The following is a 13,585-nucleotide window of genomic DNA, read 5'->3' on the forward strand; positions in this document are numbered from 1 at the left end:
AAAGTCATAATTTAATAAGGCATAAAAAAAGAAGTATATCAAGGCATAAAATGTCATTGTGTAATAAGGCATAATAAATCATAGTATAGTGTGGAATAAAAAGTATAGTATAGTAAATTAGTATAGTAAGGCAGGAAAATATCAAACCATGGTAAGGCATAAATAATCATAGTATAGTAAGGCAGAAAAATGTAATAGTATAATACGGAATAAAAAGTGATAGTATACTGAGGTATAAAAACATCATTGTGTAGTAAGGCAGAAAGAATCATAGTATAATAAAGCATAATAACTCATAGTATAGTAAGGAATAAAAATGTCATAGTATAATAAGGAATAAAAAGTCATAGTATAGTAAGGCATAAAAACATCATTGCATGAAGGCTAGTCTGAAATAAAAGTGAAATTTTGAGCTGCACAGAGTCAAACTGAACTTTCTGTCATTGGGTCTTGGCAAGTGGAGTATACACCGGTAGCAGATGTTTGTGTGAGAGGCGCAAGAGAAATGTGACATTGGCTCTCAGCACGCAACCGTGAAGTCATTCCGCACTGATAGCAGCAGTACAGGCCAGTGGAAAACATCTCTGCCAGGGTTTGACAGTGGACGTAAAGGAAGTGAAAAGCACGGGCCGATAAACACACTGGAGGTCAACAGTGAAAAGTGTTAGATAAGGATCTGTTCTGACATTAAGTATAGGATGGGATTTCATAAATTAAGATATTTATAACAGGGGATTCATTTAAAGGAAACACCTGATGCTGCCTGTGTTTAAATCATGCTGTTTTCCATCATTGATATTAACTAATAACACAACCTCACTAATAGTTTAATTGAGCTGCTGCAGCTTCACCAGTAACAACATATACAACGTTAGCTCACAGTTTAGTGTGGCCACATACATTTTACTGATAAAAATAGGTGACAAACCATGCTCATGTTAGGATTTATCGACTATTGCTGTTGGCCACATCCACACTAGAAAAGAGATATTTGCAAAATAAGCTGATACAAATGCAAAGAATGGTTTGAGTATTTTTTTGCAGAACATTTAGATATATGTTTGAATGTACTATGGGCATTAAATACAGATTTACTATTAAAATGGTGAACATATCCTTCAGTTGTCTCAACAAATCATTAAGAAGGTTGTAGATGGAACTACATGCCAGAGGCCTTTTATTGAAACACGATTCAAGTAGAACATAAATATGCAACAGATTAGGCAAATCCAAAAATCACCGTTTTCAATAAAACCGCTAAACCCTTTTAGTTTTCTTCTTCTATTTTTCCTCTGACATCAGCTCCACATGCCACCACCCACTGCAAAATCCATATTTTGTTGGATATTTCTCAACAAGAGATTAATGCAGTTATGTGTGGTATTAGATACATTTCGGATTAGTGTGACAAAGGAATACGTTACGTTCCCAGATTTTCACATTTCAAAGCACTTATGTGTCCACAGCCTTTTTCATGCTTTTCCACTGCTTTCTCCAGAAATGTAGAATAATACCATAAGCTTATCCACCTTTTTTCCTGACATGACTTTTTCCTGTTTGTGCTTCAACTATGTGTTGATGCTTCAGCTGCGCAGAAGCCGGGACACGGCCCTGTTTGTGTCTACATGTGCATACATGAGAGTCTGTGTGAGAGATGCAGATGGTAAAAACAAAACACAGTTGTTGGTGACTTCAACAGAACAACATGTGCCACTGTTCTGAAGCCAGGCCTGTAAAGGTCCCATTTATAGATGTTTTTCATTTCACTTTCTTGTATCTTGAAGATAAAAGTTTAACTTTACAGCCAGATAGTAGTCTATTTGATGCTAGGCTACTTATTGTGTTATTTTTTAACCTACAATAACGCAGGGGTTCTGCATGGATACGCCCAACCCCACCACCTACCGGCTGTCAGTGTCTTTGAAGTTCATTTAATGCCAGTGATGCTTGAGAACGACAAAACAGATAAGAGAAGAGAGAGGAGAGATGCAGAAGGTCATGGAAAGACAGAGGGGTTCAGAGAGGGGATAAAGTCAGACTAATAAATAGCTGCTGTTCTTAACTCTCGTTTTTTTTTTTTTTACTTTAGAATCACAGTCCAGTGGAGCTTGTCATTTCTCATCAACACAGAGAGCGTCTTTGCACCACAGACTGTGCAGCTTTCAGCTCGCTTTTCCCAGCCTGACAGTGACAAATGATGCACTGACCTTTTAGTGTTATATCCACCTGGGGTGCTGTAGACACTGATGACTAAAGTCATGGCAGGTATCCGACTCACACAGCATTACAGGTCATAACAAAAACAATTTGCCCTTACTCTTCTTAACATGTCTTATCAGAAACCTCTGGGCCCTGATTATTCTAACACAGCAGGTTCACTGATTTTCTTTGTAACTTTTCTGAGTAAAACCAAAAACAAGTCTCATGACTGACATTAACATTGGTCTAATTTAAGGAGGTTCCATGTGGCTACACTGTGTAAAAACTTTCCAGTCATTATCTATCAGTAAATCTGCCACTTGGAACAAGGGCCTCATCTTATGAATGTGACAGTGTTATGAAGGAAATGGCTGGTAGCTAATCACCCCAGTGCAGTTGTTTCCAACTTTTTTGATTTGGTTACCTTTTAAAACCCTCTTATCATAGGTTGTGACTGCAGTGGACATGATTTGCGAGCAGTTGTTTCCTTTCCATTTTTCCTTCTCTGATATGTCCTATTGTAAGTTATTGTAAGTCCTGAAGATGTAAAAATATCCAGCATTTCAAAAAACAAAAATGTTAAAAAGAAAGCAATAAAAAAAAAAAAAAAAAAATTCTGATTTATTTTGAGATGTTTCTAGTGGATCCTACTGTCTAGTACCCATTAAAATCATTAGTGCACCTAAACAACCTGTATTTATTCCAGCATGCAATACAGTATATTATTATTCTTGAAAGTCATTCTTTGGTTTTACTGGCCCCGAATAAGGAGCTTTCAACAAGGAGATGCACAAAAAACATGGTTCACAACTCCAGGGTCTTTGTTTTTATAAAACAACTTTATTAATACTTTCTCTTTTGTTAAAAGCAGAATATATAAAAAAAAAGATTTAATTCTAAGAGTTATTTTACAGAGCATAGTGGCTTTTGCTTCAGAAAACAGAAACAAATCGCTACTTGTACAACATGAAAAATAATTTTAAAAAAAAGTCCTTCCCCTGCAGTGACTGAGCTTAATCGAGTCAGCATTAAAAGAAATAAAGTTTTCCTTTTCTTGCCAGAAAAAAAAAAAAAAAAAAAAAAAAGTCTGTGGAAAGTTTATAATAAACAGTGTTGCTGCTACATTAAGGCCAAACCCCCTACAGACACATGGAAAACTTCCTTGATAAAGTGACAATGTAATTTTCTTTTTTTCTCTCTCTCTCTCAATAGTCTTTGAAATTAAATAAAACTTGAAAGTGAGAAGCTTTTCAAAAAGCAAGCAAGTATTGCACAGGCAGATCTCCTAGTACCCTTTAAAATATCAAAAGGAAGTCACTAGTACACCCAGAGAAGAAATTTATAGCTGAGGTTTTCAGAGGAAGCAGCTGCTTCTGGACAAATTCCTATTTCTTTTTCCATAAATAACTGCAGTTCTGTGTCTACTAAGAAAAGGCTTTTAGTGCTCTTAATTTCTACCTTTCTGTTGGCATGGAGACACATATGTAAAGGTGCAGCAGCCTATTAAACCAGGCTTGTTGTTTTAGACAAAGTGGCAGTTAATCATCAAGACCCGTTTCGAGGTGTGAGAGGTTGAGGGAGTGTCAGTAAGATACAGTTCTGGTGGGCTAAAGAAAACCTTCAAGACCCCCACTCGACCCCGTGATTACAAGAAGAGAGCTATTGCGTCTAACAATGCAGTGCTACACCCAGAGCAGTGCTGCTTAGCCTCTAAACACATCCTCATTGGCATGAAAAACAAGGAACATGAAAAACAAACACTAAAATAAAATATATAAAAATGCATTTCACTCTGTTACACCATAAAAATTCAGTTCTCAAATCAAACATAAGTTTTAAAATGTCAGGATGTAAATGGAAAAAAAAAAAAAAAAAAAAAAAAAGACTCAACCATTACACACAGTGTTTAGCTATTGTAAAACACAGTTCATCATATGGTTCGGGTTGTGAGGCTTGGAGCCTGATATGGACCAAAGAAAAACGAGCAAAACAACAAATTAAAAAAAAGCATAATTCAAAAATAAAACAATGTTTCTATTCTGTATCAGGTCAACTGATGCAATAATTTATTGAACAAGGACAATAAGAGCATAATCTAAAACCATGTTGTGGCAGGGGATAATGATGTTTAAAACAAACAAGATTTGGACAGAATGATGCACAAAAAAAAAAAAAATAAAAAAAAAAAAAAAATATTCAGAAGCAACTACACAAAGAAATAATAAAAACACACACACACACACTAGTTGAGGGAGTGGTTTGAGTGTGTTGATCTTTGATTATGCTCAGAGTTCCTATGCGTTTGGTAGCTCCGGGCAGGAAACACAGAGGGACGAGAAATGTTCCTTCTTTATGAAACCATGATCCGGCTGGTACAGCTTCAAAGTGTTCGTAATGGAGTTTGGTGGCTTTAGTGGGAGTTGCCTTTATGTGTGGTAGATCTTATGTTCATACTCGGTGGTGGAGCAGGTGTGAGGAGAGGCCGTCTCTATGTGGATGGGTGCTGGGATGTTGCTGTGGTGTTTGTGGTTGTCGGTCAGCGTCAGGTTCAGCAGGCTGGTGCAGGTGGGCAGGTAGACGTGCTGCACGTGCTCCACCTCTGATCGACACACAGGACACAACTGAGGGAACAGAAAGGAAAAGGATTAGGCACATAGTGTTCTAGTATTTGAGTATCAGAAAATAAACAAAGGCTAAAGAGTTACATGTTAGTTCTGGTTGGATGTGATAAAGAGCTGGAAAAGTGAAGCTGAGCTAAATTTGAACAAATATATTATTATTGTCAATATTGGAAATATATTTTGCCATGCTTATCCAGACTTCATCTCACACCCAAAAGAAATCTCGAAACCAGCAAAGACGAGTGCAAGCTAAGAGAATATGTAACATAGTCACAGAGAACAGCTTTCATTCAGGAAACTAATTCGTTATCACTCAGGTCATTAGACAAAATATCACTGTTAAGATTCAAAGACACTATGGAAAATATCTTACAGTAGGAGCCAAGGCAAGTTAAATCATTAAAAACTGCTACAATGTGAAAACTGTTTCCATAGCTTTGCTGAAGTCAGAGGAACTTTCTTTCCTTCTCTTGTTTTAAGTTTCTACTGACTCATTCACACACATCTATTAGCTGGGTCACGTCTCCTAGTTGAGTTAATGGAAGGGAGATTTGCCTGGCTGCTATAATCCCTTCATAAAGACAAACTCACACGTGTGCGTGCACACACCACACACACACACACACACACACACACACCATCTGCTTTCACAAAGATGGGCAACATTTAGCTGATTAAGTGAAGGGACAATCAGGTCAGCAGAGTGTAAGCAAAGCTTTGGATGTTGCTTAAAAGACCATAAAAGGATGAGAGGTTGGAACTTAAGTATAATTAAAGAGCTTTCGTTATAGCTGCAAACTCAGAGCATGCTGGGGTGTCTTAAGTCCTGGACCAAGCAAAAAACAAAGTAAAACTTTGGTTTTCAAGCTACTACAAGTACTACTTCTAAGGTAGTGCTGACCCCCCCCCTTCACCTCCTCCTGTGACTAATGAACTCAGTCTTTCACAGAAAAGTCTTCAGAAGAGTCTCACCTGAAGCTGATTTGCACAGGTCTGGCAACACACCATATGGCCGCAGGGGCAGAACGCAGCATCTATCTCCTCCTCGCAGCACAGCATGCACAACAGAGCCTCTCTGAGCTTCTGCAGCCTCTCCTGCAGAGCTCGGCTCTGCTGGCAGCTGCCGCAGTCCAGCCCCTCGTCCTGTTGGTTGTCCCTGCTTGGGGAGCGCGAGGGAGAGGAGCGCTCCCCGCTGCCGGAGCGGGACACCAGGTCCACGACACCAGAGTTGTAGAGTGCGCGACGGGCGTGGTCATACACTTCCTTAGAAGTGCGCCGGATGTCAAAAACATATTTCTTGCCCAGGTTGATATTCTCGTTGAGGAAGAGTGAAGCAAGGTGGCCCTTGAAGTCTCGACTGTACTGCATCATCACTGCATTTGTAACTGTGTCACACCTGGAAATGAAAATTAAAAAAAAAGACATGATAACTTCTGTCAGCAAACGTATCCAGTTTTGATAAAATCATCCGCCTTACCTAATGGATTTCTCCGCAGTAAGACCTTTTCTTGCACTCATTGTTCAGAAGAGTTTCTGTTTATTTATTATTCCCCTTGCACGGTTTATTTAGCCACCTGATGTTCATCCTGTTCTGATGCCACATTTACCACAGTGAGATAAACACTGAACACTTTTTTCTGAGCAGCAGGATGAAGACATGCATGAAAAAAAAAAAAGAAAAGAAAAATCTGCAGACTCTGAGCTAAAACCCATCTCTGAAACAAAAGGACATGGCTGTCTTTTGTACCTTTTGACTGAGAACAATTTCATAGCTCAGCCATTTGAATTGTCCCTGCTCACTGCAAATTTTACACGCACACGCTGCCTATGGAAAGTAAAAATGCCATTTCTGCCCACTTAAGATTGTCCTTTGCAATCCATGTTTCCATCAACACTCATTCGGGTCAAGGACATGTTTTATGTGGCTGTGTGTCCCACTTTGCATGTATTTATACCATAAAAATGGGTAAAAAGGGAACAGGAACACACTTAGTCAGTGTGTACAAATGTGGGAAAATGCATACTCAGAAAGCTTGCCAAGTAGAGCAGAATGAGTCTCTACAGAACACGTTTAGGTCAGGTTTTTCTCCACCTCATAATCTACTGGTCTTTAGTGAAGGACAATAAACTGCTTTACATTATCATAACAAGATGTGGCTTGGAGGTGTGTTCTAAAGCAGGTCATACTAGTGCAATGACTAAGAGCTGTAGCCAAGACTGCTGACAGACTTGTCATATAGAAAAACAGAACTCAATTTAGCAGCAGAGCTTAAATTAATTTTAACTTTTATCTTTGCTCACCATATGAGGAGAGCTACAGTCCGTAACTGACTAACTGTCTCTACTAATTAAAGGCTTTATTGACTTTGTTTGAAGTTATTAGAGGGCCTGAATCCACTCCAATCCACTGCGTCTGCACAGCTTCATTCTATATCCTCAGAGTGTATGTGAGCCACTGATCTGGGATTAAACACTGTAGATCTTTTGCGCTCACCTGTAGAAGGCGTGGGTCTCTGTGATGGCCCGGTACAGACCGCTGGCTGCTCGGTTACTTATCAACTTGAACAGAAGCACCACACTGTCGTTCGTGTCCTTGGTAACTGTCAGATACACACTTTTCCCCGACTGTGTGGCAATCTGAATGACGGGATAGCTTATTCTAAAAATAACGAAAGAAAGAAGAAGAAAAATGGTTACATACTGAACGTTGTTAAAGACAAAAACATGCATGCAACTTGCCTTTTTGATACCCAATGCACCATAAACTCCCATCACTAAAATATTAGACTTATTACTATATCTAGGTGTAGCATACCTGTTAACTAAGCTGAAGTCCTCTTTGCAAATGGCAATGCCCTCTGGGCCGACTCCTATAGCCATCCGTTGCCCATTTGCATCGCGGACCCAGTGCCACTCCACTCCGTAGTGCTCCAGAGAGGAGACCAGCTGCAGGGCCTGATACTCCACTGAGCCCTGGCTCAAACCTTCTAGAGCTTTATGTCTGGATACAATACTGCAGGAGGAGGAGGAGGGTGGGGAAGAGATGGAAAGAAAGACAATCATTTAAAGTTTATTTCACGCTTTTGGACATTTTCTGACACAAGCTTTATGACTAAGATGATCTTATATCAAGAAACACCCACTGTGACAGGTGTATTATACAAGCAGGTTAAATGCAAGACTAGAGTGTGTTTTATCCGTCAACGCCGCAAACGCCTTCAGGCAGAAAGCGCTGATGTCAAACTGCTACGTTTCTGACAACTATACTTAAAAGATCAATGCTTAAGCAGCACAACTGAATGCTTCTCTTGGCCAGCGAAGCCTCCTAATTCTTACAGACTGTGGTGAGAAATTCATAGTGGCATATGTATACCGCATTGATCCACAAGTTGGAGCATGATTCTATGACATTTATAGAAAATAGCTGCTGGAGAATGCATCCTGCATACATAAACAGGCTGGGGTTAAGTGTAGGTGGAGCAATGAACAGCAGTGCCTGCTAGTTCAACATGGCACATGGATAAAATGTTTAATGTAACAGGTTTGGCAGATGGGGTTGATATTGTATAATTTAAGAGGCTGAACATTTGAGGAACGGTACCATGTGCACAACAAATGGTTCCATAAGGCACTCCAAAGGCTTTAACTACAAAATGGAAATAGTGCAGAAGTTTCTGGACAAAGTCCCAACAGTTGTAGGCAGGCTGGGCATGGATGAATTATGAGACAAAGGGACCCTGGGCACAGACATGTAACCCCCCCCCTTTTTTTTACATAAGAGCAAGAGACACCAACTGAAAAAGAAAAGTCTAAATCCGTGCAGTAGTGAAACTTTGTCACACTCTTTTTGTTTACAGAGAAAACACTCAAGATGTACAGTGGGAGAATCTGTCAGTGGAATTCTGCAAACACATGCTATCTGATCTCGTCAGCTGCTCTGTTCAGCTAATCTGCGTGTGTGTGTTCGCTGTCAAACTGGCTACACACACACACACACACACACAGTGTGGCCATGTCTGATGTACCCCCTATCTAAAGTCTTACACCTCAGATAAAAAAAAAAAGAGAAGTTGCTGTGGCTTAAAAGGCAGACATGACAATGTAGGAAAACACTGCAAATATAAAAGACACCACTATCAGTTCAAATTAGTGAAGAAGTTTTTGGTTTTTTGCTTAAGATTTCTTTCCTTTCATTTCCTTGAACACCAGCTGTCGTGTTATACCATTGTTGTCTCATGGGCATGATGCATCATTTACTTTTGGTCATGTCTTTATGGGGTGGAGTCCTACCTCCCTCAGAGATAGTGAGGGGGCAGAGCTTTAGGAGCGCTGACAGAGAAAAGGTCAACAGGTTCAATGACTGGCCAGAACCATTCTAATCTGCACGTTTAAGAGATCAAATTCTGTTCAAAGTCTGGTTTATTTGGGTAAATTACCCACAAACCTCCATCATCATTAGTGATGTTTTCAGGCTTTCAGGTCAGTGTAATGTTTCCATTGCAGTCAGATGTGGAGATGTGAACAATGTGAATTTTGGGCTGCCCTACAAGATTATGCTGAGTTTCTGAGATATTGTTTTACCTGTCAATAGTGGCTGTGCTGGGCTCCTCTCCACACAGCTCTGAGTACCAGTACTGGGCTGTGTTTTGGTTGTAGTCGCCAAACTCGGCCTGTGCCAGGAGTGCGCTCAGCTCCTCTGCTTGTTCTGAGCCCATACGTAGGTGACCGTTATGGAGGTCCTCCTTCACGTGCATGAAGAAGAGATGTCTGGTGGACAGAAAGAAAAAAGAACATGGGTCAAAATGGAAATCTTATTGTGGTCTATTGAGGAAAAGCCTTTGGTGAACACATTTCAACTGAATTACACGAAGACAATTTATGTCTCTTTATAAATAATTACTGTTTTCTATCTGTGTGTGTCTTATCCCAAACATGTTCGTGCTCCAAGCAGCGTCCATTCATGGACAGCTGAGCACCATGTGTGATGGTTGAGGAGTCAACATCGGGGGCAGACACAGGCTAAGCAGGTGGTCATTATAAAGCTAGAATTTCACCAAAGACAGCAGGTGTGTGTGTGTATGTGTGTATGTGTGTGTGTGTGTGTGTGTAGCAGAAAGAAAAAGGCAACTGTGACATTTGCTGAGTTGTCACGATGATTCCACTTTCTCTTTTTCAATCTCTTCCTCAAAAACATGCTATTACAACTTCCTTGTGTGCGAATTCACTATAGGCTCTGAAAGTGGAAGCTGAGAGAGGAGAAGACGTTAAAGGACTGAATGGCAGTTTTCTCGTGTAGAGAAAGTTTAAAGGAACATTTAACCTGTTGACTCAATGGCCAATTGTGCTTGTACCGCATATGTGTGATGTATTGTGTAACCACTACTTTGAACTGTAAAGTGTTAAACCTCAATGTTGAATGCAGTAACAAAGCTTAAAAAAGGAGTTACATTGGCCAGCATCCCGCCCGTGTCTCGTTGAATAAAAAATGTGATTCAATAATCTCCTGCAATGTGTCCATTTAAACACAAGCCAAGTTACCAATCTTGTGTTGCCAGACTTTTTTTTTTTTTCTTCCTTTTTTTTTTGGGCTGGGGGGTGTGTGTGTGTGTGTGTGTGTGTGTGTGTGTGTGTGTGTGTGTGTGTGTGTGTGTGTGTGTGTGTGATTTCTAAAGGACCACTCTCCTTGTTCAAAATGAGGTGGGCTTATGAAGTGACAGATGAGAAAATAGTTCAAAAGATTAATAGTGGTCAAAAACAAATATTGTTATTGTTTGGGCTGAACGATTAAATGAGAACACCGAGTTCTGGCGTGGCCAAGGAAAACAGCGAAATTCTCCAAAAAAATAAGCCATGGCAGATCAGGGCCTTTCCATTGTTTTGACCAGAAGATGTGAGGAATTCTTTCCTTCCTGCAGCAGGAGACGAGACGTCAAAAGGAGTAACACCCTGCCTGACTCAGTCCTTGCATCACGGAGAACGTTGAACTAAAGTGACCTAAACAGATCCCTCCGTGAGATGACCTACGGCAACATCTAAGAAGACTGCAGAGGCACCAGCCTGATTCAGGTCACCGGCTTGTGTGAACACAAACCAGTTGGGCAGCTTTCTTCCTGTTGCTGCGCCTGGTGACTTGAGTTCTTTCATTTTAACGTCTTGACTTTGACTTCTTCCCACATTAAACAAAACTTTATACCTAGCCTCAGTGTAACAGGGTCCCTGCACACAGTGACCTAAAGTAACCCTACCAGATTGAACACAACACACACTGTATGCTCTTATCTATAGACCTCACCTTCCAAAACGAGAAAGTGAAACTATGACTTCAGCTTCCTGTAACAGTAGCAGTTTAATGTGTAAAGAAAAGCTGTGAATATTTTGGCCCATCACACCCCAATATATTAAGACTAAAGCAAATTGCACCTCAAACTGCTCATTATTTCCGCTAAGAAATTTCCCATGAGCTACCCCTTCTCTTTGAGGCATGATGCAAAGAGAGACATTTTTCATTTGTGCAAATCAGGTCACACTGTGGCCTCGGGATATTTGAGAGGGTTTAAAGGGACATTTTGAGTGGAGGGGGATGGTAGCACACAACATCCCTTTTATTAAAGTTTACATAAACCCATTGTGTTTTGTTTATGTAGAAAGCGCATCTTGCTGAGATGTCTCGTGGTAACTACAGGGAACATGTGAGCGAGCTGAAGGTGATGTTTCCTCCGTCATCTTATGGGACTAAAAACCCAGACTCCTGAGGGAGTGCGGCACACCTGGTCGCAGAACACGCGTGTGTTGTATTGTAACTGCTTCAGCATGCAACAAAACAGACACACCCCGTCCAGGCAGACATTCAGTGCTTCCAAGGAGTATCGACAGCAGCAAAAGCAGCCATGAGGCACTCAAAGTCAGCTTACACCACCCCTGATCAAGCCAGACCATAACAACGAAGCCCCATGGCTGACTAGCCTCAGGCATAACAAACAGTGCTTTGATATGGTGTTAAACATCCCATTCCCTCCAACGCACACACACACAAACACTGTGCTCTATTGTGTCAGGCCCAGCAGGCATCATGTGATGGAGCGCTGCTAGTTTGCTACCTGCCTGACGCAAACAATAGGGCCGACTTGCCTGGGAGTTTACTACAGGGTGCCGACAAAGAGTCACTATAGGGCAAGCTGCGGAGGTTACTCGAGTTCAAGCGGGGATTGGGAAGAGGTTAATATTGGTCACTGTAACACTGAGCAAGACATTTTAACATATTAAACGCTTCAAGTCCTCCACTGTTATTGTTGGGACACTTAAACATCAGTATTGTCTCGCTTAACCAACCACTTGTGACACTGTAGTCTTAGATATGTAACTTGTGGCCTCTGGGCTGCTGAGCAAGACATCTGACTTGTGGGTGCTCACATGTGTGTAAACAGGTGTGCGTCTTTTACTGAGCTCAGGCCAAAAATTCTGTAGCTTGGAAGAAAACACCCATTATACACTGTACAGTAGGACAGGTTAACAGAGGTAACTACAGTTCATCGATAGCTGTTCCTGCCTGAATTGCCCGCGGGTGAATGAGATGCATCAGATACGCACGCTGTCAAGCATCACGAAAACATGACTAACACCGACAATGCACAGTTGCTTCACACGCAGAATGTAACAAAATTCTCACGCCGTTTCTGTTTCAACTTTGTGCTGCAATGAAAACTCACATAACTTGCTATGATTGCGGCATGAGCAAATGTTTTGTACAAATTTTCAACACTTCCCGGCTGTTCTAGAAACTGTTTACTCATATTTTTCCTGTTCTTCTATCTATACCTGCCTGTCCTCTATACTAAGCAGACAGCTTCCTAGACGGCTGTTCAAGGATCAGCCTGCTCAGGCGGTGATGTGCTGCCTCAGCACCTGTCAAGCTCTATCCTACACTAAGGGCATGGGAGAAACAAGAGTCCATAAATCCACATACAGTGTCTCCAACATGGTGTTTGAGGCTGATTTGTTGAGATGGACAAAAAGACTTCTGCAAATTTCTAGCAATATTTCCTTTTTTGAAATGTTTCCTGAGTGGGCAAAACATTTAAAACTGATGTGTCAGGGCAGCCTTTTAAAAACAGAGGCTGTTTAAACACCGGTTTTACACAGGCCTGTGACCAACGTGACATCCCGAGAGACAAAAGGATGTACAGATGACCCCCGTGCTGAACCGAAAGGGCATTCGAGCAGATGATAGAGTTTAATTCACTGTGACTCCCATGAGAGCGACTTGGCTCGGCAGAATCACAGGACTTAAATCTTGTCTCTTTCTGCGACAGATTGCCAGGCTGCATCAGACTCACCATCAGCAACTAGACCCCTCCTCTGTATGATTCAGTTTGTTTGATTCACCATGTCAGGGACCAATATGCATCACTATCCAGACACATTTGCACATGCATCATTACAGAGTCATCCGTGAAGTGAACTTTAAAAAAAACAACAAAAAACAACAACAACAACAACACTAGAGTAATCAGAGTGTTGCCTTGTTCTTTAGACTAGTGCTCACCAACACACCAGACATGCAGAATGAATGCCAGGAAGTGTGCACTGACACCAAAGTATCCTGGCCTACTGTTTTACATTGTATACACCTCATCATTGTTTTGTCCTTCATAGATAACCCATAATCAAACCATTAAGAGGTCATAATACTCCTGTGAATGCTAACACAATACAGGAGAAATAAAATGCTATTCAAAACAGTGGTTGTGTGGGGGGGTGTGGGGGTG

The 13,585-nt window shown here is 41.0% G+C and overlaps 1 protein-coding gene across 1 annotated transcript in view; it reads right to left on the minus strand.

Annotated features, from left to right (window-relative positions):
- Positions 1-3,019: 3,019 nt before the first annotated feature.
- mylipa (myosin regulatory light chain interacting protein a) overlaps positions 3,020-13,585 on the minus strand; it is a 17,944-nt gene continuing 7,378 nt past the window's right edge. The window contains exons 3-7 of the mRNA XM_023412076.2: positions 9,402-9,587; positions 7,636-7,833; positions 7,315-7,479; positions 5,793-6,216; positions 3,020-4,820 (exon numbers count right to left, since the gene is read on the minus strand). Coding sequence (XP_023267844.1) covers positions 4,626-4,820; positions 5,793-6,216; positions 7,315-7,479; positions 7,636-7,833; positions 9,402-9,587 — 1,168 coding nt within the window. The 3' untranslated portion in view covers positions 3,020-4,625. The remainder of the gene's footprint in view (positions 4,821-5,792; positions 6,217-7,314; positions 7,480-7,635; positions 7,834-9,401; positions 9,588-13,585) is intronic.

This window comes from Seriola lalandi, unplaced genomic scaffold, assembly GCF_002814215.2.
Source record: "Seriola lalandi dorsalis isolate HSWRI2012SDOR001 ecotype SW California unplaced genomic scaffold, Sedor1 jcf7180002054476, whole genome shotgun sequence".
NCBI classification, from domain to species: domain Eukaryota; kingdom Metazoa; phylum Chordata; class Actinopteri; order Carangiformes; family Carangidae; genus Seriola; species Seriola lalandi.